Source organism: Cryptomeria japonica, chromosome 9 (genome assembly GCF_030272615.1).
Source record: "Cryptomeria japonica chromosome 9, Sugi_1.0, whole genome shotgun sequence".
Taxonomy (NCBI): domain Eukaryota; kingdom Viridiplantae; phylum Streptophyta; class Pinopsida; order Cupressales; family Cupressaceae; genus Cryptomeria; species Cryptomeria japonica.
The window spans coordinates 462,923,653-462,948,370 of NC_081413.1; the positions used below are offsets into that span (position 1 = coordinate 462,923,653).

Here is a 24,718-nt window from a genome sequence, read left to right on the forward strand (position 1 = left end):
CAACAAAATATGGTTTAGGAGCATATCAGTTATCCACTCCAGAAGGGAAGCCTCTCAATGATACCCTCAACATACTACATCTGAAGAGATTCTATGCCTAGTCTATGGTAGTGTACCTGAGATTTCAAAATTGGAAAATACCAAAAAAAAAATTAAAATCCAAAAAAATTTTAAAAAAGCAAAAAAGAGCAAAAATAGTAAAGAAAAATACATTTGTCCAATGGTAAAAACTTGGCAAACAGGTTCCTTAGACATGTACATGTGGTGACATGTGGTGAAAACTTGGCAACATGCACCATATGTAAGAAGGGAAGTTCCATTATCTTTTAGCCTTAGCTTATTTTTTTCATCCCTAGTGTAGTATCTTTTGATACCCACCATCGCTCATCGTCTCCTCACCATTCATTTCCTTTCTATGCAGTATCCCATGATGCCCGCCTTTCCATCTTCATCGTATCCGGATTTTCACCCAGCAAGGTATCCCATGGTACCCACATTCCCCACTACCATCCTCTCTACTTGTATGTGTGTCTTGTACTTAGTCCATTTCTTTCGCTCGGTCCTTTGTGCATAGTGTTGGATGTATATAGGTTGCCATGTATATTTGGTTCCTCCTATACATAGTTTGTGTCCTTGTCAGTCTAATCCTTCGAGATTGCATCCTCTTAGCTAGTTATTGAACAAATATTTAGTATCCTAATCCTTTCTTGGTTCCTAGGTACTTTTGCCAGTCCTAGGCTTATCCATCCATCATCCAGTTGTTACTTCAAGATATATCATTCTCACATCAGCAACGATTATCCATCCATCTACGTAGGATGTATCCTTCCTAGAATAAGACATCATCAAATCCTCATCCATTCAATCATCTTTTGGCAAAAAATATTTGAGGCTCTTGTGTTGGCTTTGATTCTTTTTTATCTTTGGTTTTATCTTTTTGAGCTCCTCGGGTCCAATTTACTCTTGGTCGCTACGATCCTTTATATCATGGTGTGCTAGGAATAACAAGGCTTAGGATGTGATCTAGTTGCTTTTGGTTTTTCTTGGTGTGTCTTTTTTATGTGCTCCTTATTGTACCCTCATGAGGCCTCTGTTATCTCATGTTACACTAGGGCATATCTTGTACTTGGGGTTCTTCTAGCACTATTTCCTACAGGGTTTGTGTAACTTTGTGTGGTGCTAGATTAGCCCGTGTGTCTATTTATATGTGTCCGTTCATGCATTGGTTGTGAAATTCCACCCTGGTTCCTTATACCTTGGTGACTCACATACATTGCTAAATCAAAATAAGTGCTCACTACATGACATCTAGTTTGCAGGTGCTCATGCTCTATGATGTTTTTGTCTTCATCTCCATTGCATTTACATTTGCTCCACTTTCCCCTCTAATTCGTCTCCTCCTAGGCTTCGCTTTGCATAACCTTTTACCTCATCCGCTGGGGCATTATTTCTTTCAAGACATCGTCCGGTCCTTTCTCCTTGTGCACCCTCTTGAGGGGGCATCCCTACCCATTCCTTCATCTGTCTGGGGAATTTTCTCACTCCTTTCTTGTTCCCCTTTCTTTTTTCTTCTCTTGCAAGTGTCCTATTGTCTTCGCACTGACGCTATCCTAGCACCACCATGAAGAGGGGCAAAAAGTAAACACTTAAATTTGGCTAATCAATTTAGTCAAATTTATTTCCTTTAGCCATTTAAATAATTAAATATCCTAATTAATTAAGCCCATCCCTTGAATTAATTAATCTAATTAAATTTTTTAATCCCCCCTTTTTCAATCCATGAATTAATTAATTCCACTTTTCACCCCTTTTATTTGAATTAATTAAATTCAAATATTCCCTTTCAATCGCATGTCTCATAAATTCTAACTACCTAACTAAACCTCCTCTAAACTAACCTCCAATCTACCCATGGGTTCTAGAACCAACCCTATCCCTCCAAACTAACCTTATCCTAACCTCCCCTTATATTCCCTAATTTCCTTAATATTATGAAATTGATCCTATTTTGGGTGGCTTCCTCCCAAAATAGACATGTCTCCTTGAGGACACATGTCATTCCTCCCCAAGACATGTGTCCCTCTTTTGGACACTTGTCTTTCTCTCTTGCGCCACTTGTCATCTTTGAGGACAGGTGTAGAATCTTGTTCCGCTTGTCATTCTTGGATTGCCACTTGTCCACCTTGAGGACAAGTATTTTATTTTCCAATTCCTTCCTCTCCTCCCTTCTCCTATTTAATTCCCCCTCATTTTGGATCAAATGATCCACTTTTCATACCATACACCATTATTATACAGAATCATATCCTCCATACTTGGCCCATCCATACTCTCATAATGCCAAAATCCACCTTCATATCCAATCATCCCATCTCTGCATCTTGAATCCAATCAACATATCAGCATCATGGAGCACAATCGAGCACAAGATAGCGTCATGAGCACACATCCGAACATGGGATAATCAAATCAAATACTTTTGAATAGATTTTTTATATTAAATAGGTTTTTATGTCTTTTATGCTTTATTCGTGTCTTTCTAAGCATCCTAATCTCGAGGTGTTTGGGTTAATTGTGTTGCTTAGATTGTTTAGTTTATCTTTCAATCATTTATATTTGAGCATGATTTACCTCACACATTACTATTATATTGTTTTGATCATGTAGATACCATTGTTAATGTTTTTAGATGTTATATATGTATATTCATTGATGATTAAATATATATGCTGAAATTTTGATTTCTTGATGATGACATGTTTAAGTTACAATATATTGATGATGTTATGGTGATTTGATGATGTAATATGTTATCAACCATATTATGATGTGACCTTATTGTGAAATTTTTATATATGCGCTTCAACTATATTGTACATGTACATGTATTTGTTCTATCTTATTTAGTTATGTATGTATAGGGAATCAACTCCACCTGGCTCCGCAAGTTTGAGAATGCCCATTTCCTCGACAGTGGTTATAGGAGATAGCACACAAGCCACTATTGCTACCCAGCCATACCCATCATCCTAATTTGTATTATTCCTTGTTATATATTTTTACACCACCAGTTACCACTCTAGTAACATCTAGCATGCCCTATTGCATATTTATGAGTGACCCTTAATGACTCTTTGTGCATACTAATACATTGGTAACTTATCACCTTTTTAAATGTTCATGTTAATGATATTTTTATAATATTTTGGGTTTAATATTGTGGTAGTTTTATTATCATTTTAATGTGTGTGTGTGTGTATTCCTCAATGTTGCATATAATGTCTCTAATACAATCATCATTTTGTTTACTTTCCTAAATGTTTATTTCTTATTTTATGGATGGATGTTCACATTACATTCTTGTATTTCTTAATTTAAACATTATATCTCTATTCATCTATTCAAATACTAATATTCATGCATTCTAACTTATTATATGTGTCATGTCCTTCCATTTGTTAGTGTGAATAAGGACATAGCCTAACTAGTTCTTAGTTAGAACCTATTCACGCATCTTAAGTTTACTTACCATAGCTTAGTTGTCACATGGAATACTCATTTAGTATTATTCATGTTACTTATATTAGGTATCATTATAGATAGAGATGAGTCATAGCTCATTATAGAATATTAGTTTTATAATGCATCGTGCATTTAATTTTGTATTAAGGGTAGTTGTAACTACCTCATCATCTCTTTCCTATATAAGAAAGCCACATTTTTACATTGTATCATATCAGTTCATACCAATTCATCTCAATAATTTTATTTTGATCTCCATGGTTCATTCTTTCTCATGTTGCAACATTCTCTTGTGGTTGGTTGTTTATTGGTTGATCCCTTGAAGTGTGCTCAACTTCATGATGGGCTCTTAATTTTTCCAACATGATATTAGAGCTTATTCTAAGAGAATTTCATTTTTGTATCAAACAATTGAGCATTTGATAGAGATATATTATTGCTAGCCCCCTCCTACAAGCCAATTCGTAATCCTAGCATCATTTCAGCATTAAAAATTCCTTGAATTTTTAGAATTTACCTCAATTTGGGTTGTCATAATACTTGTCTATCATTATATTATTAAGATTTTTTCCAATTTATTCATAGGCTAACATCATTATTTCCTTGTGATATTTCACATTGCAACATTATTTAATTTTTTAGCCTATTTGTAGCAGTGAGAATACTACGCACTAATTATTATTGAACAATGATATCATTAAATATTGGTAGGGGAGGTTGATGTCTATTTGTGCATGGTCTCTTTATCATCCAAACTGACATTATTTGGAGGTTTTGGTTCTATCTCTAAGATTTTAAAGAATATCATATTATGCCATGGAATTATCAACTCATTCTTCTTTGATCATCTTGAAGAGGGGGAATTATAGGCAATGGAGTGATTTCATCATTACCCATCTTAGTGGACTTCATTTATTTCCATATTTGTATAATCTTGTTCCCCTACCTGGCAAACCCCATTACAAAATTGATTAGAAATGCAATAAGGATTATGTCTTCACAATCATTGTTATGCATGTAGATGAAGACATTTTAGAGTCAGTTAGATGAAGACATTTTAGAGTCACTAGTTAATTTTAAGAATCCTCATGCTCTTTAGACTAAAATATGGGAGTTATATAGAGATCCTAGTACTCAACCATTCTCAAATCATCCCATTTCTAATTAAAATGTGTCTCTTCATTCTTCAAAGAAGATAACCCATGTTTGTGATCCTTTGGAGGTTTCAAAGGTTCCTAAATATTACTCAAATATAGTTCATTCACCTTCACTTTCATTGACTTCTTCTTTAGAGTCACTAATTGAGAGTTTCATCATTCCTCGTTAGTAGAACTATCATCATCTTTCATATTTTATTGGAGGACACATTTCAACATATTCATCTTTGGAGTTTGTTCTATATCAATTTCCACATAATTTTGGTTTGTTACTTTCTTCTTTGTTTGAGCATGTACCTAATTTGATTGTTGCATAATCATCTTGTTGGCATATTACACTACTTAGTAGGATTAGGTTTAGTTAAATTCAATAAACTATCATGGTTAGTTTCTGCAGTGTGGTTACATAAAAGTTTTGTTTGTATTGCCTATTTAAAGGCATATGGTTGGAATCAATAAACATCAAGTTATCATGAATCAATCAATAATTATCAAACTCTATTTTTTATATGCTTGCATTTGGTATTAGAACCAAAAGGGGTCTATTGTTGTGATGGTAGAGAATTGAGGAGCATGGATGATTTTGGAGGCATTGAAATCTAAGAAAGAAGTATACTTCAAAATGGTGAAAACGGTGTGATTTTGGAGGCATTGAAGGTATTGTAAAGCGGAAAATCGCGATCGAACCCTAGTTGTTCTCCCCTCTTCCAACTCCGAGGAGAGAGAAGGGAGGTTTGCTAGGATTCAATGGTTTTCACTTAGGGGAGAGACTTTACATTCAAAAGAGGGGTTGAAACTCATAAGATCCAATCCCACACAATGTAAGATTAGATGCTAAATGAATTTCAAGGGTTAGGAAAGCAAGGCTACCCTCTTTTGTAAAGAATGTTGTTAAGGAAATTAAGCTAAGAATACATAGAAAGTCATAAAGATTCGCTTATAAACTGAGTTCGGGTTACAGGATGAAGCTGCGGACCTGGAATTAGCAGTAGAATGTCGATACGGCGCTGTCCTGCAAATTTGAGCAAAAGTTGTCAGGACGATGGCGCCCGGCGCCACGGTCCTCCGAAAAATCCACGAAATGAAGGGGGATCTGTTCGTCTCTGCATAAGGATTCCAGATCTTCAATTTCAGCCGCATACCTGCAACCTACACACAGAAAAGCGAAGACGATTGGGGGGTTAGGGATTAGGGGTTTGCCTTTAGGTCAAACCCCAGTTTTGGAATTAACCAAGAAATGAGCAAGAGCTGTAAATGTAAATGACTATAAAACAAGTACTAATACCTTGTTCTAAGGATGTTTGTATCCTTATGTGCGAAGGTATAGATGTTGTATGTGATCTCCTCTTCAATGGTTGAATCCTTGACTTGAATGCAACACTTAGCCTTGAATGGAGACTTGAAATGATCAATTGCTTGAAGGAATGCTTGAATGCTTGAATGCTTGAATGTTTGAGTATAGTTTCCATGTTTTTTCCCTCATGTATCTCCTCTCCAAATGAGAGAGAAAAATGTAGTTTATATACTTGTCATTTAGGGCTGATAGACTGATTTTCCCGACCTTAGGCCGACCAGGAAATGTAATTTCCAAATTGCAAACAAAAAGACCCGAGCCCCTTAGGAGACCGGGCCCAAAATAGGACCCAGGGACCAGGGCGCTGGGTGCCATGGTCCTGGGGACCAGGGCGCTGGGCGCTCTGGTCCCACCTCCCGGGACAGCAGGGTGCAAGGAGGTTCAGGCCAGGGTGCTTGAAAAATGCAGTTTTTAGTGTCATGAGCAAGTTTTGGGGTCTCCATTCAGGTTGCGTGTTGCGTCACCATCGTGAAGACCGAAATGCAGTCGAAATTGCAAGTGTCGCAATTTTAGGACGCTACATTTAACCCCCACTTTAGCGGGAGTATGTATGCTCATACTTCCGGTGAAGTACAAGGAAACAACATTGAAAGACTTTCACCACGTCAAGGAGGCAAGATACACCAAGCCCCCAGTGGACTAAGGATCTTACGACTTCGATTGACAAAGTAAAAGGGAAGATCACGAGGGAGAACCATGACTGTTAGTAGTAAGATTCCCTCACTATGAGTCATGCAAGAAAGATATCAAAAATTTTCAAGGCAAGGTTAAATTTACCAAGAAATTTTCAAGTATCTTGAAAAGATATGAACGGGATGTATGCCCCCTACGTTAAAGCGATCGCACATGCCTCACCGGGGGTGATTGTTTTAACGTAGTGATACACATAAGAAATGAGAAAGGAGCACGTTATCGCAAGGATTTAGCCCCCAAGTGTGAGATAAACCCAAGGATAATAGACACAAAACATAAAGCACGAGGTGACTTCACTTTCCTCGGGGTCAGTATGCTGTATGATAATTCATGTATATATATCATATGTATGTATGCATAATTGTTCTTCATTCCCCAATCAAGGAAGGTCACCTAGAAGAAGGGAACACATGTGTCTTTTGAGTCAACATGAGAGAGACCGAGAGATCTCAATGCTTTGCATCATCCTCAAGTAGACAACACCAAGGACAACAAATAGAAGAATGAGAATAACATATAGAAGAAGTAACAAAAGAGAGGGGGAGAGAATCTGCTATGCTAATGTAACTAGTCTAGCACGTCATCTACCCCCCGATCTTGCTAATCAATGTTTCGGGAAGGCAGGGAACACGCTAGAGGAGGAACATCCAACACAGCAGATGGAGCTATCACAAGATCCAAACAAGGGCTATGTTCATGTTCCGAGCCACATTGTTCTTGTCTAGGAGCTAGGATAAGTGCTTTAGAAAATTCATTAGATAAATGGTTATCAACATCAACAAGTTCATATTCACTATCAGAAGCAAGAGGAGTAACATTTTCATCTATATCGTCATCAAGATTTATAAAAATAGGATCTTTAACTCGCACAGGATCAAGACCATCATGCATCTTATGTTTAGGAGATTTAGGCTCAATGTCCGGCTGAGGAGAAAATGGAATAATGCTTGTTGAAGGTGTTTTTGGAGATTGCAAAGTTTGAGAAGCAGCTGCCTGAGCTCTAAGATGACGCTTTCGTCGGCGTTCACGTGCAGAATGATTTCGTCTAGTCTTAGTAGGAAGTGGAGAAGATTGAGGAGGAGGAATGTTCTCATCCTTAGCACTTGGGTGTTTAGGTTGTGGTCTCTTAGGCTAGATAATAGGAGAAGAAGAAGGTCTCTTATCTCTATAAAAAGAAGGAGGAGGAACTGCTCCATATAAGGGAAGAATATTTGGTTTAGGGAGAAGACCAAGTCCATCATGACGAGGAGGTATAGGTCTACTCTTAGGAAGTTTATTAGGCATAGACATAGTCACATCCATAGGGATGGGTTGGGAATTTTCTTGAGGAAAGACATTAGTTTTATCTTTCAAAGGAAGAACTTCCTTCTCAAGAATGATAGGAATGTCAAGTTTAGGTGTTCTAGGTTCACTTAGAGATAAGATCATATCTATTTTCCACTTTTGATAAGATTTGAAAAGATGATCACTTCACGGAGGAAGAGATTGGAATTGTTTAGGCCAAAAGTAATCTATAGGAACACTAGAAGTTCTTTCAGCTGGTTTAAAGAGACTATGATTGACAGTAACAACTTCACCATTATGGGGAAATTTCAAACACTTATGTATAGGAGAAGCAATAGCTTTCATGGAAGATAGCCAAGGATAGCCAAGCTTCACACGAAATTGTTCGGATGAAGGGATAATAGCAAAGTTCACATCAAGGGATTTGTTATGAACCTCAATAGGTAATGTAATAGAACCAATTGCGGGAGAAGAAAATGCATCAAATAATTTCACAATCACATCTGTTTTGTCATAGATCACTTGATTCAATTGCAAAGTAAAAAGAAATTCTTCAGTAATAACATTAATCATGCACGAAGGATCAATAAGCACTCCACGGCAAGGTGTATTCTTGACTTTTGCAACTATGTATAAAGGACCATCAGGTGCCCTAATGGTTTCACTGGAATCAAATGTGATGGAAGGTTCTTCAGGGATTTCTTGCTGCTCTACAAAGTTAATCACATTCAGAGTCATAGACACAAGACCATCAGATGAGAGAGAGGAATCATTAGCCTCAATCGCATTAGAGGTATGAGAAGGCAATGGATCAGTGAAAATCTGAAGATTTTGGTTAGGAGGAGCTACAGATGTGTTGCCTTTATCATTCACTCCAGAAACAGAAATAGTATTATTATCAATCAAATCCTGAATTTTACCCTTTAAAGAAAAACATTTTTCAGTATCATGACCAGGCTGACGATGAAATTGACAAAAGGCTTTGTTATCAAAATAAGGTGAAGTAATCTTTGCAGGATCAATTTGTCTTATAGGAGGAAGAGTAAGCACATTTTGTTCCAATAACTTATTCATAATACTATGCAATGATTCATTCAAAGGAGTATACTTTCTTTCTTTCTTGAAAAATTTAGAAATAGGAGGCACACCTGATGCTGCATTCACATTGTTGTTGATGATGTTTTCATTGAATTTGATGGAATCTCTGTTTGGTTTAAACTTCCCAAATGGTTGTTGACTGCTATCACCCTTATCACTCGGAGCCATAGGATGTGATTGTTCCATTTGACTCACAGTCAGTTGATAATTGTGAAGAGTTGCACACAACTGTTGGAAAGAAGTAAACTCAGAAAACAGAAGTTTGTCTCGAATATCTTTTTGTAAATTAGAAATAAAGATTCTTTGAATATCATTGTCAGGCACTGGGAAAGAAATTTGAGCATACAAATGCTTATATCTACCAATGAAATCAGTCACTTTTTCTTTAACACCTTGTTTACAATGCATTAAATCAATCAAAGTAACTTTAGGACTTATATTGTTTTGAAATTGTTGAATGAAAGCATTTGCAAGTTGTTCGAAAGAAGTAATAGAATAAGAAGGCAACGAGCAATACCATTGTAGGGCTTTGTCTCTTAATGTTCTAGTAAACAGTTTTGCAAGCAACCTTTGGTCATAAGCAAAATCAGTACAAATTGTTTGAAAAGTCTTAACATGTGTTAGAGGATCTCCTTTACCATTATAAAGCTCCAAATGCGGGATCTCAACATGTTTAGGAGGGATAGCTCGAACAATGTCAAGAGAAAGTGGGCTCGCAACGTCAAATGTGGGCACACTGAACTTAGATTGATTCATAGAGGCAATTTGTTGCTGTAAAGAAGAGACAGTTTGTGCTAGATTGTTAATGGTCGCTTCAGTCAAAGAATTCATATTGGATGTGTTAGATTGAGATGGAGGTGTTATGTTATTGAAAGAAGGTAAAGAGTAAGGTGGTGGGACTCTATGATAATTAGTCATAGGAGATGATTGGACAAGAGGAACACTACAAGGAGGAATGGAATGGTTAAATGAATTGCCCCCTTGCGTCATGTTCATTTGTGAAGATGTAATAGGAACACTCATTGGAGGAATGAATGAAGAAGTCGGATTGAATGAAGGAAGAGGGTTAATTGAAGAAGAAGGGTTGCCCCCATGACTGGTGATCATAGGAGGAATGTCTTGTGTTGAAGTAGTCATTATGTTTGATGTAAAAGTAGGTATACTAGCAATAGGAGTCGTCAAAGGAATAGAATGATTGTCTTGGGTAGGAGGTTGTGTATAACCTAAGGTTTCGGCACAACTCTTCATAGGCATCACATTTGAATCCACAATGTGTGCAATACCACGCAAAATATCAATTCCATTCTTATCACTTTGAAGCATATGTTTTAGACCCTCAATTAAAGGAAGAGCTTGACTATCAGGGTATTCTTGAGACATCCATTGTCGAAAATCGTCAAATTGGTTATCCAATTTCGAAAGTTGTTCTACAGAAACCTCATGGAGAGCTTCTTCATCATTAGGAGGATTAGAGGAATTACCCATGTCCTCGTTAAAAAGGCTATTCAAATTAGGTTCCATCTCCTCAGTAGTTAAACCTCGGAAAGACTTAATTCTACGGCTTCGTCTAACGGGAATAGTGTAAGTAGGGCTTATTGTTGTAAAACTCATGCACTAGAAAGAGAGAGAAGATTTTGAATTTAGAGGTAGCAATTTTCAGTAAAATCAGCCAATCTTCTGGATTTAAGCTGTTAAATGCAATCACAACAGTCTCCCGAAATTTTGGAAAAAATGTTCGGGACCGTGGCGCCCGGAGTGCAACACGGTCCCTGCAACTTTTTTCGAAATTTGCAGGGATGAAAGGTATGATGATTTTAGAGCTAATCCAAAAAAATTGAGTGATTTTACGATCTGTAGATAGGCCAAATTAAAGTTGCAATCTCAAAATTGAACCCTATCAAGATTGTCGAAAAATGCAAAATTTGAATTTTGAAAAAGAGAGGGAAACTGAAATTTTGAATTTTATGATTTTAGAGGGAATGTCAAGAGCAATGCAAATTTTGAAATTTGAAAATTGACTCAATTTCACGCAAAATTCAATTTTGAAAGCGGAAATCGAAGTTGTTGTAATTAAACACTTAATTTCAAAAGTCACAAAATGCAAGAATTTGAATAAAGCACTGAAATTTCGAATGAATGCAAACACAATTTTCAGATTTATGATAATAAAAACGCAATTTTGACACAAAATTTTAATTTCAATGATTTTTGAATGATTAGAAGCCTTAGACCAAGCAATCGCAAGACCAACTTTGACTGTAATTTTGAAAGTGTTATAATTGACAAAATCAGCCAAAATTCTGGATTTTAGCAAGAAAATACAGCAAGATCTCGCTCCCGAAATTTTGGAAAAAATGTTGGGGACGATGGCGCTCGGAGTGCAACACGGTCCTCGCAACTTTTTTCCAAATTTTCAGGGATGAAGGATATTGTGATTTTATTGCAGAATCCAAAGTTACAGCTGATTTGGAGATGTTTTGATTGGTCAAATTGTCGGACAAAGGTTGAATTAAGAGGGTTTCAAAATTTAGGGTTTTGACATTTAACCACTTAATTTTCAGAATTAAAGCACAAATATGAATTGAAAATTTGTAATAGAAGGGCAGATCTGAAACAGGCATTAACATTTAGACATTTCGCAAGTTCAATTACTAAAAAGAAAATTTAGGGTTTTTATGCAATCACCTCTAAAATTTTGCAAAAGATCAAACATGGAAATGTAATCAATTTTTTCAGATCTAAGCATAAAAAATCAGAAAGGATGTTCACGTCGGGTTCACCAAAATGTAAAGCGGAAAATCGCGATCGAACCCTAGTTGTTCTCCCCTCTTCCAACTCCGAGGAGAGAGAAGGGAGGTTTGCTAGGATTCGATGGTTTTCACTTAGGGGAGAGACTTTACATTCAAAAGAGGGGTTGAAACTCATAAGATCCAATCCCACACAATGTAAGATTGGATGCTAAATGAATTTCAAGGGTTAGGAAAGCAAGGCTACCCTCTTTCGTAAAGAATGTTGTTAAGGAAATTAAGCTAAGAATACATAGAAAGTCATAAAGATTCACTTATAAACTGAGTTCGGGTTATAGGATGAAGCTGCGGACCTGGAATTAGCAGTAGAATGTCGATACGGCGCTGTCCTGCAAATTTGAGCAAAAGTTGTTGGGACGATGGCGCCCGGTGCCACGGTCCTCCGAAAAATCCGCGAAACGAAGGGGGATCTGTTCGTCTCTGCACAAGGATTCCAGATCTTCAATTTCAGTCGCGTACCTGCAACCTACACACAGAAAAGCGAAGACGATTGGGGGGTTAGGGATTAGGGGTTTGCCTTTAGGTCAAACCCCAATTTTGGAATTAACCAAGAAATGAGCAAGAGCTGTAAATGTAAATGACTGTAAAACAAGTACTAATACCTTGTTCTAAGGATGTTTGTATCCTTATGTGCGAAGGTATAGATGTTGTATGTTGTATGTTGTAGCATGTAGTATGTGATCTCCTCTTCAATGGTTGAATCCTTGACTTGAATGCAACACTTAGCCTTGAATGGAGACTTGAAATGATCAATTGCTTGAAGGAATGCTTGAATGCTTGAATGTTTGAGTATAGTTTCCACGTTTTTTCCCTCATGTATCTCCTCTCCAAATGAGAGAGAAAAATGTAGTTTATATACTTGTCATTTAGGGCTGATAGACTGATTTTCCTGACCTTAGGCCGACCAGGAAATGTAATTTCCAAATTGCAAACAAAAAGACCCGAGCCCCTTAGGAGACCGGGCCCAAAATAGGACCCAGGGACCAGGGCGCTGGGCGCCATGGTCCTGGGGACCAGGGCACTGGGCGCCCTGGTCCTGAAGGACCAGGGCGCTGGGCGCTCTGGTCCCACCTCCCGGGACAGCAGGGTGCAAGGAGGTTCAGGCCAGGGTGCTTGAAAAATGCAGTTTTCAGTGTCATGAGCAAGTTTTGGGGTCTCCATTTAGGTTGCGTGTTGCATCGCTATCGTGAAGACCGAAATGCAGTCGAAATTGCAAGTGTCGCAATTTTAGGATGCTACAGGTATTATTTTCTATAGTTTGGGATTCATTTAGAATTTCTATTTGTGAAGACAGAAGATTTTAAGATATTTTCAGTTTGTTCACTATGCAATCTGTATAAAAGAGCAAAAATTTAAGATCTAAAACAACGATGAATAAAGTGTGCACAAGAATTTTTCTTTGACTTTTGAACACTTCCTATGTGCACTATGACTCTGTGCATATATTTCTTTTTTTCTTTTTTTGATAAAAGTGGATAGAACAACTGAACTATATTAATTTTTTTTTTAAATTATAGTGTTTGGTTCAAAAAGAACTGAAGGGAAATAACCAGTAAGAAAACCCTTCAGTATTGCTTAAGTAACACAAGCCTGTTCTACCCAATACAAAATGCCCGTTGGCATAGTACATCAAAAAACCCATCCCAATTACATAAGCCACATTATATATAAAGGAAGCCACCAGCAAAAGCATATAGAAGGAAGATTAAAGTATGATCACTGAAGGATGCATATCCATTGCTACCAAAAAACACTAGTCTGAACCACCCCTGTCTATGAAACACAATTCTCCAAACCACTGGTTAGAATGATACCACATAGCAGAAAGGAAACCATAATTAGAGACCATGTCAAAATAAACATTTTGATCAAGCATAGCAGAACCCAAATGAGGAGAAAGAGAGGATGCTAAAGTCCTCATGGAGCCAAAATAAATCCAATCCACAAAAAAGACCACAAAACGATCCAAGGAAAAAACAACAAAAGAAGGAGCCAATTTAGATACCAACTATTCTATAGAATTGAAGCTCATGTTGCCATTGAATTTGAAACACAATTTTGTGGTTTTGCGGTACATACAAATGATTCATTTGATGATGATGACTCACCTCACGATGCCAAAATTGATGATAGATTTTTACTTTACAGAGCGGAGAAGATCCTATTGGGGGTTGGAGGTAATTGAGGTAGGAGGATAGCTATTATCCCAAGCTATCTTCTCACTTAGGGATGATTCGTTGCATGAAAAGCACCACATGTGTTTCCCTGAAGAAAAGAGGGGGCTTGGCATAATGTTTTTCCTTTCAAGGAGCAAGGAGGGGCAAGTTTTATTATGGGTTCACTGAGTGTATTCACATTTGATTTGATGTTTTGTAGGACACTTAAGGAGACATTAGACACACTCAAAGGAGATATGGACTTTCAAAGGAAAGGTGTCTCATGTATAGACGTTTGGTTGGTGATTGATATAGTAGAGGAGGGATTGTTTACAGAGCACTCGAGGAGGTATTAGATACACTCAAAGGAGATGTGGACTTTTGGAGGAACGGTGTCTCATGTGTAGCACTAGAGTGGGCATTAGACACACTCATAAGAGATGTGGAATTTTAGAGGAAATGTGTCTCATTGTGCATGGAGGATGGGAACACTTTTATGTTCTCTCATGTTGTGTAGATTGTTGCAAGTCCTAAAGTAAAGATATCTACTTATGCAATTAGTTTGGTGTTTCATGGGTGAGTGAGGATTGATGAAGGGGCTTCATCAAAGTCTCTAGAAGGGTTGGGTTCAAAACCCTTGCAATGTTTCACTCTTGTTTGAATTAATGTAATAAGGGGGTGAATGTTGGTGTATTACATTACTTAGTAGGATTAGGTTTAGTTAAATTCAATATACTATTGTGGTTAATTTCTACAATGTGGTTACATAACAATTTTGTTTTTTATTAAGATAAACGAGTTTTATAGGGACCCGAAAGCTAATGTTTTACAACCAAAAGAACAATCACAAAACAGACTAGAACCAATAGCTAACCAGCAAATGGAACAGGGGTTGAGCCCACAAAGCCAAAAAAACTACTAAAAATAAGCTAAAGAGTTCACCAAATCCAAGTTCTTCTGGGTCATCTTCTGATTTATGTCTTCAAGCTCTTCCATAATGAACATAGAGCTACCCTGTTCCTAGTTCTTGCTTTCAGTTCTAGTATATGGACCAGTCGTAGTCTGATAACCCGTTCCTTGCACACTCGAATCCTGTAATTTCTTCTTTTGTTTAGTCTTCAATGGCGGGATGTTGGATAAAGGTTGAGCTTTGTGATCAGCAATCATCGCATTTACCTTCTTGAGGCCCTCTACACTTCTATTCATAGCTTCCTTACTAATGTCCACTAAATTTCTCAAGCTCCCTTTTATTTCTTCCAAGCTTGATTCCAGATAACCAATTCTACTCTCATGGTCAGTCTTCGTAGTCTCCACATCTTCAATTAATTTTTGTGTCATTTGGAGCAACTTATCGATTTTACTTGGCATAGGATTATCGCGAAATGTATCAATTATAGGTCCTCAATACCCTCTTTCAGCATGTTAAATTCCTTACCAACCCAAAGGAAACAATTCTCTTGCCCACTAACAGAATTTTTTATTAGCTTCTCTAGCACCGAGTTGATAATGGCCATCCCCTATTCCCCTTGGTCAACATTAACAGGGATGTCAAGTTTAATTTCCATTTCATTTTCCTTGTTGTCACTAGACTTCCCGACTTAGTCTTTTTTTTTATTTTGGAGAGTCATAATCCTATGGTTTGGCTCCAAGAATCTTATACTTACTAGTCGCCCATCTAGGGTGTTTGTTCCTCCTACTACTACTAGTCCCAATGGTCATGTGGGTGGGACCCTCCTCTTGAGTGGGATAGTAGTTAGGGTCTTCTAAAATATTAATATCCTGCCAATCCATGGCCATTCCACTCTCCTCTCCCTCCATTTTTGTATCTGACACCACTTGCACCTCAGGGTTGATGGACAAAATGGGGGTTTTGTGAACTATAGAAGGCTTAACCTCATTAGCCTTAACATAGTCCAAGATAAGAACAATTAATCCTTCATTTATAATAGCATTAACAAGATTCTTGGCATGGTTAGCCAGACTATGCTCCAGGGAACAGATAAAATAAAAGAGAATGGAAATCCTTTTACCATGCCTAAAATGGTTAAGTATCATGAAATGATAGGAAAAGATACTAGAAAAGAGATTGTCAAGGATAATCTACCTCGTTATCACCTCCGCCATGTCTTCCCATAGGGTTTGAAAATATTTTTTGTTATACCCACCAACTGACATCTTGCGAACCCTATCTCTTTCACTTTGTTTGTCAAAGAAGATGGAGATAGCATCCTCAGCTGACTTCCTCTCACGAAAGAATTTATTTCCTTCCATCTACATGACCGTGATATTTGTAATGAAAGCCTCATCAATTCAGAACTTCACCCCAAACACAGTGAGAATGCCCTTACTCCATCCTTTAACAAATTCTTCAATCTTTTTGGGATCATTCCCGTGGAGTCTCTCAAGGTAGAGAACAATTCCCCCATCCAAGATTTTAATTCCAAAGGTCTGTATTCTTCTTTCATTTTTAATAAGATGTGGGCTCCATTCTATTTTTGTCACCACCCATACAATCTTCGCCTTTGCAATTTTCTAGGTATAGACAGTAAACCAGACCCACAAAATACAAAGCCAAGCACTAAGGAAGGGTCTCAACACTCTGATATTGGGATCTGAAAACAAATCCCACCAAAAATCACCATTCAAAAGACTACCTATCTTCATTAATGAGTAATGAATAGTTGATACAAGCAGCATCTTTTCTCGTCAGATCACCCAAGTGCTTCGGGAAAGTTCCCCTTTCCATCCACCACCATACCTCCACGCAATCCACACCAATATTTACCATGTGGTCAGCCAACATATTACCTTCCCTATAAACATGGGAGACCTTGAAATCATCCAACTTATCAATCATGATGTGGAACTCCTCAATTAAGTGTTTGATCATCTAGCTAGGTTTAGATTGCTTAGTAATACATTTAATGATATTCATGGAATCACTTTCCAGCCAAACTTTCCTAAACCCTTCCCTGATTTCCATGTGTAATCCAATTTAAGTGGCATCTTCCTCGGTGAGGTGGTTTGTCTAGGTGCCCAGAGGGAGTGCCACCACTGAGACAAGCTTACCATTGTGGTTCTGAACAACTCCCCCACAACTAGTCGACCCAAGGTTACCCTTGGTCTCCCCATCAACATTGATTTTGATCCACCCACTAGAAGGGGGGACCCAAACAACATTGTTTCTATATTTTTTTAACTTACCCATGGGAGTAGACATGTCCCAACTAATATGCTACCTTTTAATGATATCCCAACCCTGTGACAGGGTAATAATGGGAGGGTCACCCTTGCGTGAAGGGAAACAAGCTAAAAAAATTCCTTGATACCATTATGAATCCTACGAGCAATCAACAAAGCAAAAGACGCAATATCCCTAAAGATTGGATTGTTTCTTTCCTTCCACAAACCTCAGGCTAAATGAGGCAATATAAAGCTCCATAAAACTTTTAGGGAAGGGTTATCCGAAGTACAATTCCACTAGGACCAGCAATCAAGAATATTACTAGGCAAGCACCACCAGATTCCCCATAGTTCAAAAAAATATGCCCAAACATATTTGGAGAAGGAGAAATGGAGTAGCAAATGAGAGACATCTTTAACATCTTCCTTGCACAAGAAACATCTATTAGGAATAGCCATTCCCCTTTTACACAAATTGTTAATTGAGAGAACTTTGTCCTGCATAAAAAAGCCAAAAGAAAATATTAATCTTAGGAATCAACAACTTGTTCCAGATGCAAGACTAGAAAGGCGCAGGAGAGAAGGTTCTCACAAGCAAGTGAAAGGCATTAGAGATAGAGAACACTCCTGAAGAAGATCCACTCCACACAATGGAGTCCTCCACAAGAAAAAAGGGGATATGGATAAAGGAGAGCTAAGACTGGAGAGGGAGCAAGGAAGGGTCCAGACCAATATGATTGATCCATGTCCCATCTCTGATATAATCAGCTACCCAGAAACCAATAATCCTCATACATCTCTCTTTAAATTGAGAAACCCACTAAAAGTTAATTAGGGGACCATCTCCAGTCCACCAATCTTCCCAAAAATGAATTTTTCTACCATTACCAAGAATCCATCTAGCTCCTTGCAAAATAACATTTTTGCTGTTGAAGAAGTTTCCCCACAGATCAAAGGCCAGGAGGGGCAAATTATAGTCTTCTAGCACACTTTGAAGGCCATTAATATGATATTTATGATGGACAATAGGGGTCCATTCATTGGATTCCTTCAGTCATCTCCAAAGTTTCTTTGCCATAAGGGATTTATTGAAATCAAGAATATGCCTAAGAGCAAGGCCTCCAAGTTTCTTCGACAAACAGACCTACTCGCAGGCCACCAAATGGAGCCGGTTTTTTGATTCAATACCAGTCCATAAGAAATTATTTTGAATTCTTTCCATTCGATTAGAAAATTTTGAAGGAACTTTGAAAAGGCTCATAGCATAGACCAGTAAGTTCTATAAGGAGGCCTTGATGAGCTGAAGCTTACCAGCTTGGCTCAAGAGAGCACCTTTCCAACCCGCCAGCTTATTCTAAAAGAGATCAAGGAAATTAGATCAGAAAAGTGGGGGGTATAAGCATGGAGTTGTATCACACTTTGGGCCAATTGAGGGTAGCTCGGTCGAACTGAGTCCGGCTGGACTCAGTCTAGCCAAGATACCCCTAGGCCACGTGGTGCTAAAATGGCATTGGGAGTCCAACCAGACTCAATTCAGCCGAAATCCCTTATAGTTCAAATGAGTCCATTCAAAAAAAATTTAAATCTTTTTTTATAGTTTGAAATAAGGGTAGTCCGGTCGGACTAGCCTATGTGTCATGGGATGTGGCACAAAAAAGGTGAAAAACTTTGTATTTCTGAAACTTTTCCCTTTTGCTCAATTTTTATTCAAGCGGAATATTGTTTTACAAAAATTGAAAAATATCCTTTTGTAGAGCTCAAAGTCACGAATCTAGACATAATTTTTTTAGTATTTTGATTAATTTTAATATTTTTATTAATTAAACATGGCGAGTATCTTTTTAAAGTTAAAAAAGAGGCTAATTAGAAATTAAAAAAAAATATTAAATGATATTTAAAAAAATTTTAAAATTATTTTTCACTAGATGAGAGAATCTTCTCGAAAAGGGTTTTTTTTTTTTTGGTTAGTGATAAATTTATTAGTCAAAAAGTAACACTGAATAAAAAATGTCAAATTTAGCTATGTTGGACTTCAAAATATTATAAAGAGAAAAATATACATCAAAATTAAATTAAATTTTATTTTTTAACACTGCATATATATGTTCTCTATTTGGAAAAAAAAAATCAGAAAAAAATAAGTCCGTTTTCATTTTTTTGGTGATGCCAACTAGAACCCCTGATTTTCAACATTTTTCAGCAATGAAAAATCTGTCTTTGAATTTATAAAAAAAATATCAATTATTTTCCTAAATTTATTAAAAAATAACAGACATAAATTTCGTTCATATCTCTACATTTGATCAGTTTACATTATTTCAAAATTCAATTTAGAAATGTCAATTTTATGCAGTCAAAGTTAAACAGTTCTAGTTGTCTTGGTTGGTTCCTTTATAAAAGTGTGACACAATATTGTACTTTTACCCTAGGGCCTATGCAAAGAGGTAATCCAAGATAAGAGTCAGGCAAAGATCCTAACTTGCACCGCAAATATCTCCAATCTCAATCTTCCTATGACTAGGAGTATTAAGGAAAAAAATAGAGCTCTTGGGAAAACTAATCTTTTGCCCAAAGCCATGCTCATAAAGATTGCTCGAAGAGACTTTAATAACTTGGCTTTTGAAATAAATCTTTCTCTCATAAGAAGAGTGTCATCAACAAATTTCTGGTGGGAATAAATTTGGGCTTGAGAAGAAGTGTGAAGCCCTTTGAGTTTACCGATCTTGGTTTCTCTCTGAATAATCTTGTTGAGAGCCTCGCTCATCAAAATGAAGAGAAATGGGGAGAGGGGATCTCCCTACCTTATGCCTCTAGAAGCCAAGAAAAAACCAAAAGGAGATCAATTGATCATCCCCGATAATTTTGGAGGAGAGATGCATTGATTCAGCAATTGAATGAAGTGGCCACTAAAACCAAAAGACCGATCATAAGCTTTGAGAAAATCAAGCTTGAGTAGAAAAATAGGTTTCTTGTTGATGGAGAGCAAATGGATGTTATCATGGACCACAATAATAGAGTCCAAAATTTGTCTCCCAGGAACAAACCCATTATGATTTTTAGAGGCATGTGGTTTGAATCAATAACAATTTTGTTTGTATTGTCTATTTAAAGGCATGTGGTTTGAATCAATAAACATCAAGTTTTCATGAATCAATCAATAATTATCAATCTCTATTTTATTTTATGTTCACACATCTTTCATGGATAAGGTGACACTTGAGAATTTTTTAAAGACATCATCATACATTTTTTTTCCACTTCCTACAAATTGCTATCCAAAATGGGAAGCATACCTACATCTATACATGGTTTTGTTTCTTCCTAAGGAGAGACAAGTGATTTGTAATAATTAGCTCTTTTTTCTCTTCAAACACTTACCATTCTTGTAGGGCATTATTCACTATGGGAGGGCTACATAGTCTCTCATCTGCCCTCCTATGGGGGATTATTGATTGGATTTTCATGATGGATGTATTGCTTTGGGGATATTGATATTGATAACTCCATACATCACTTCATCCCTCACTTTTAAATGATTTTTATTTGCATCTCTTTTTTGGAGAGGATTTTTGTCCTATGAGGTTTCCTCCTTTACTCCTTTTGCAAGATATTAGGTTCATGATTAGTTGTGAATATGTACCTAACATGGCCTTTGTTGTTAGGAGCCATATTACATCTTCATATTAGTCTTACATCATTTGCATAATATTTTTTATAACTAAGATTCAATTTAAGGGGGGGTTGTTGGTGTGAATAAAGACATGTCCTAACAAATTCCTAGTTAGCACCTATTCACATGTTAATTTTACTTACGATAGCTTAGGTGTCACATGGAACACATATTTGGTATTGTTAATGTTAGTTATACTACGTGTGTCTTCCTGGATAGAGATGAGTCATAGCTTATTATTTAATATGTTTCATAATGTATCATGCATTTAATTTTGTATCAACGGTAGTTGTAACTACCTCATCATCTCTTGCCCATATAAGAAAGGCTCATTTGTACATTATATCATATCAATTCATATTAATTGATCTCAAGCATTTCATTTTGATGTGCATTGTTCATTTTTTCTCATGTTGCAATACTCTCTTGTGGTTGGTTGTTTCTTGGTTGATCCATTGAAGTGTGGCCAACTTCATGACAAGCTCTTAATATTTCTAACACCATTAATTTATATCAACATATTATATATGGATGTATTACTAGCACATATTTTGTAGAGTCATAGCCTTGTATATATATACAACACATCATCTTCTATTATCACTTTTCTATTCCTTTATCTTTTTATAATTAGATTATTGTCTACTTTTTTTTACTTTGAGGCATAGGATATTTGTGATATAGTCCACTTAGAATGATATTTTATGATTTTATCATAAAATGATATAGTTTTATTTCTAATTTTAAACATATTTCTCTATTACACTATTTTCAATAATTTCAACATAAGTAGGGATTAAAATAGGATATCCACAAAGGTTTTAAACCTAAGTAATTGTGCCACATCTTTTCTCTAATCTTTTGTGCATGAGCATGTTATTTCCATCATATTAGAAATATTTTTAGTTTCATTTGTGTGTTTAGACATATTAATTACTAGAAAAAACTCCTCCATAAATGAAGATTAAGGTTTTCCCTAGTCGCAGCATAAAAAATATATAAAGGGATACGTGTTCAAATATAAAGCGATATAAATTACTCTCAAATCTCAATCACAATAAGTTTGAAGATAAAATTCTCAAGATTGAAACTTAAGGAGGTATATGAATAAAGGGTTTCTTCCAAATGTAATATATAAAATTGATCATCCGTATGAATCAAATGGAGAGTAAAAATCCTTTCATGCATATGTAGAGTAAATATACAAATAACATCAATATTAATAATCTACTCTAAACAATAGGATTTTGAAATGATAAATAAATAAATACTTCAGACATATAATAAAAAAATATTTAGTTTAAAAAATTTGCAAGATATGTTAGAAGAGGATTTACAAACAACGAAAAAATATCACTAATTCTTTGATGAATGCTTTGGAATTAAAAAATATCCTATTGGATTACCCAAATCACTTTGACAATTGGAGATTCAACCCAACATTGTGAATCTAGTTTAGATAATGGGTTCAATATCTACTTTCAAATCTAATGTCTACTAATTTTCAGATTATCAATGATGTTCTCATTTTATTCTCACATATAAATTAGTTCTTGTGTTTTGCATGTGGAAAAGATAATATCTTATTTGATAAAATATGTAAGTGTATTGAGTCAATGAATAGACAAATGATAGAAAACAACACTCTAAAACACACAATATGACTAAAGTGATTGTTGAAATGCAATACTCTAATTAATGTCCTTGATAATATATGCACATATTATCATCATATAATGATTTAATTTAGGTGATGAAAAGAATAACTAAGATTGCTCTTTAAATACAACACTAAGAATCAAATTAAATACTTTTGTTCTATAATCAATGCATGAAAAATAAAAGGATGGATAAAATCAACCTTAAATTAAAATTAAATAATAAAAATAAAAATGACTATTTTTACAAATGTAATAATAATAATAAGGATCAGTTTTGTGAATATAGAAATTATTTACAATAAAAAGTTGTAAATAGGAAATTATTTAAACGTTAAAGTCTATAGAAGCTAATGCTCTCATGAATTTTATTATTTTGTATATTCAATTGAATAGAGTAAATAAATATAAATTAATTTAAAAGAAAGTAACTAATGAAAATTTAGAAAACTCAAATGATATACAAGTAGGAAAAAACTAAAGCTGATAGAACAATTTTAACCTGATTTCAAATGTATAATCATTTAATATATTTCTTTTTTACTCCATATAATCCTACTCGTTCAAAATAGAACTTAAACACCTTCATGAAACTCCAAATGAATGCAACTGAATGTGCTGGTGAACCGTTATATTCTATAGTCCCATTAATAAGGAAATATTTTATTAATTTGCACTAAAAAAATCAAATTGGAAAGTCCATACAAATTTAATTATCTCCCTTAGAAATAACATACATAAAGCATTAAAATTTTAGAAGCTGTTACAATACATCCGATCTTAGTTCACGAAGGAACACTGATGCCTGATTTGCCCTGCCGTTCTGGTGAGCACTTCGATTTCGGACATCTGTTGAATGGACTTCTTGAAATTTTCGAGAAAACTGTCCGTGTTCAATTGCCTATCCACAAACTCTTTGGCGATGGAATGTGTAAGAAGGGCGGAGTCATTTCTACTGTGGTTGTATTGTCCTCAAGGCTGGTACATTTACTCTTTAAAAATTGAGCGTAGTTGGCATCCAGGGAAGGGTCCATGTCTCCTTTGCCCGTTAAATTATACAGTCTGTTGCTGAATGAATTGCAGTGACCCATTCCATTCGTATGTGCACCTATTCATCACAACAACGAATACTAATAAAAGAAATTTACAAAATCAAATCCAACAATATCACTAAGATTAGAGTAAAACATATTATTTATCATATACCTGAAAGAGCAACTAGGTCTGAAATCTTCAACCCTTTGCTTGCAAACGATGCCTGAACTTTTGAGAAGTTAAAAAATGGGGATGGAATATTGTCCAAAGCCTCATTCATAATGGATATCACTCCATCCCTTCGTCCAGTCCTCACCTCCCAGAATGGTCCTCCGTTCTGCTCATTACTTCGAATACCAAATTACTATTCTCATAGCACATAGCAAATCACTTTATGTCTATAAATTCAGTAACTTTTTGCACTTAATCTATAGTCTCCCCTCATTTTATAATGGAAGAATAAGTATCAGCAGAAGTATACATTAAAGTTCAAGCTACATACATATAAATCTTATAATGTTTATTACCGCACAAACGACAGCATCTCGTGCAACCAGTGCGATGATGTCAGCACATGAAACGATGCCTGGACATTTCTTCTCCAATTCTGCTTTCGCTTCATCAATTACTTCAAATCCGCGCAGGCTCAGGTTTGGAGCGGCCTCTCTTTCTGCTACGTTGTTCGCTGTGGAATTCAGAAGTACTGACCCATCGCAGCCCTAGTTAAACCACAACACACCCACACATCAACCTTGTAATTTATTACTGACTCGCGCAAAACAGTCATGGAAATGCATGCGTAAGAGAGGAGCCGCAAGAGTTCGATCCATGGCTATGTGTTTCTCCACCACTGTTTTAACAATGTCCTCAGCATATGGACAACTATAGTCATAGAAATTATTACGTAGCTCAAATCCCTCACACACAAATACGATTGCAGAAAAACCCACAAGAAGAAGAATCCACTTGTTCACCATCTCTATCTTGTCTTTCGTTCTAACAATTGTGTATGGAACAAATATTGATTAGGCCTTCAGTTTATATCTGTAAAGAAGAAAACTTTACATGTATGTATTGGTGTGTTTGGTCATCAGAAACTCT

At 36.1% G+C, this 24,718-nt stretch overlaps 1 protein-coding gene across 1 annotated transcript; it reads right to left on the minus strand.

The window, feature by feature from the left end:
- Window positions 1–23,348: 23,348 nt before the first annotated feature.
- LOC131071656 (peroxidase 3) lies at window positions 23,349–24,505 on the minus strand. The gene is given in 5 exon segments (XM_059211324.1): window positions 23,349–23,535; window positions 23,538–23,690; window positions 23,789–23,954; window positions 24,148–24,336; window positions 24,388–24,505. Coding segments are annotated over 5 exon segments (741 nt in total). The 5' UTR covers window positions 24,448–24,505; the 3' UTR covers window positions 23,349–23,362.
- Window positions 24,506–24,718: the final 213 nt, after the last annotated feature.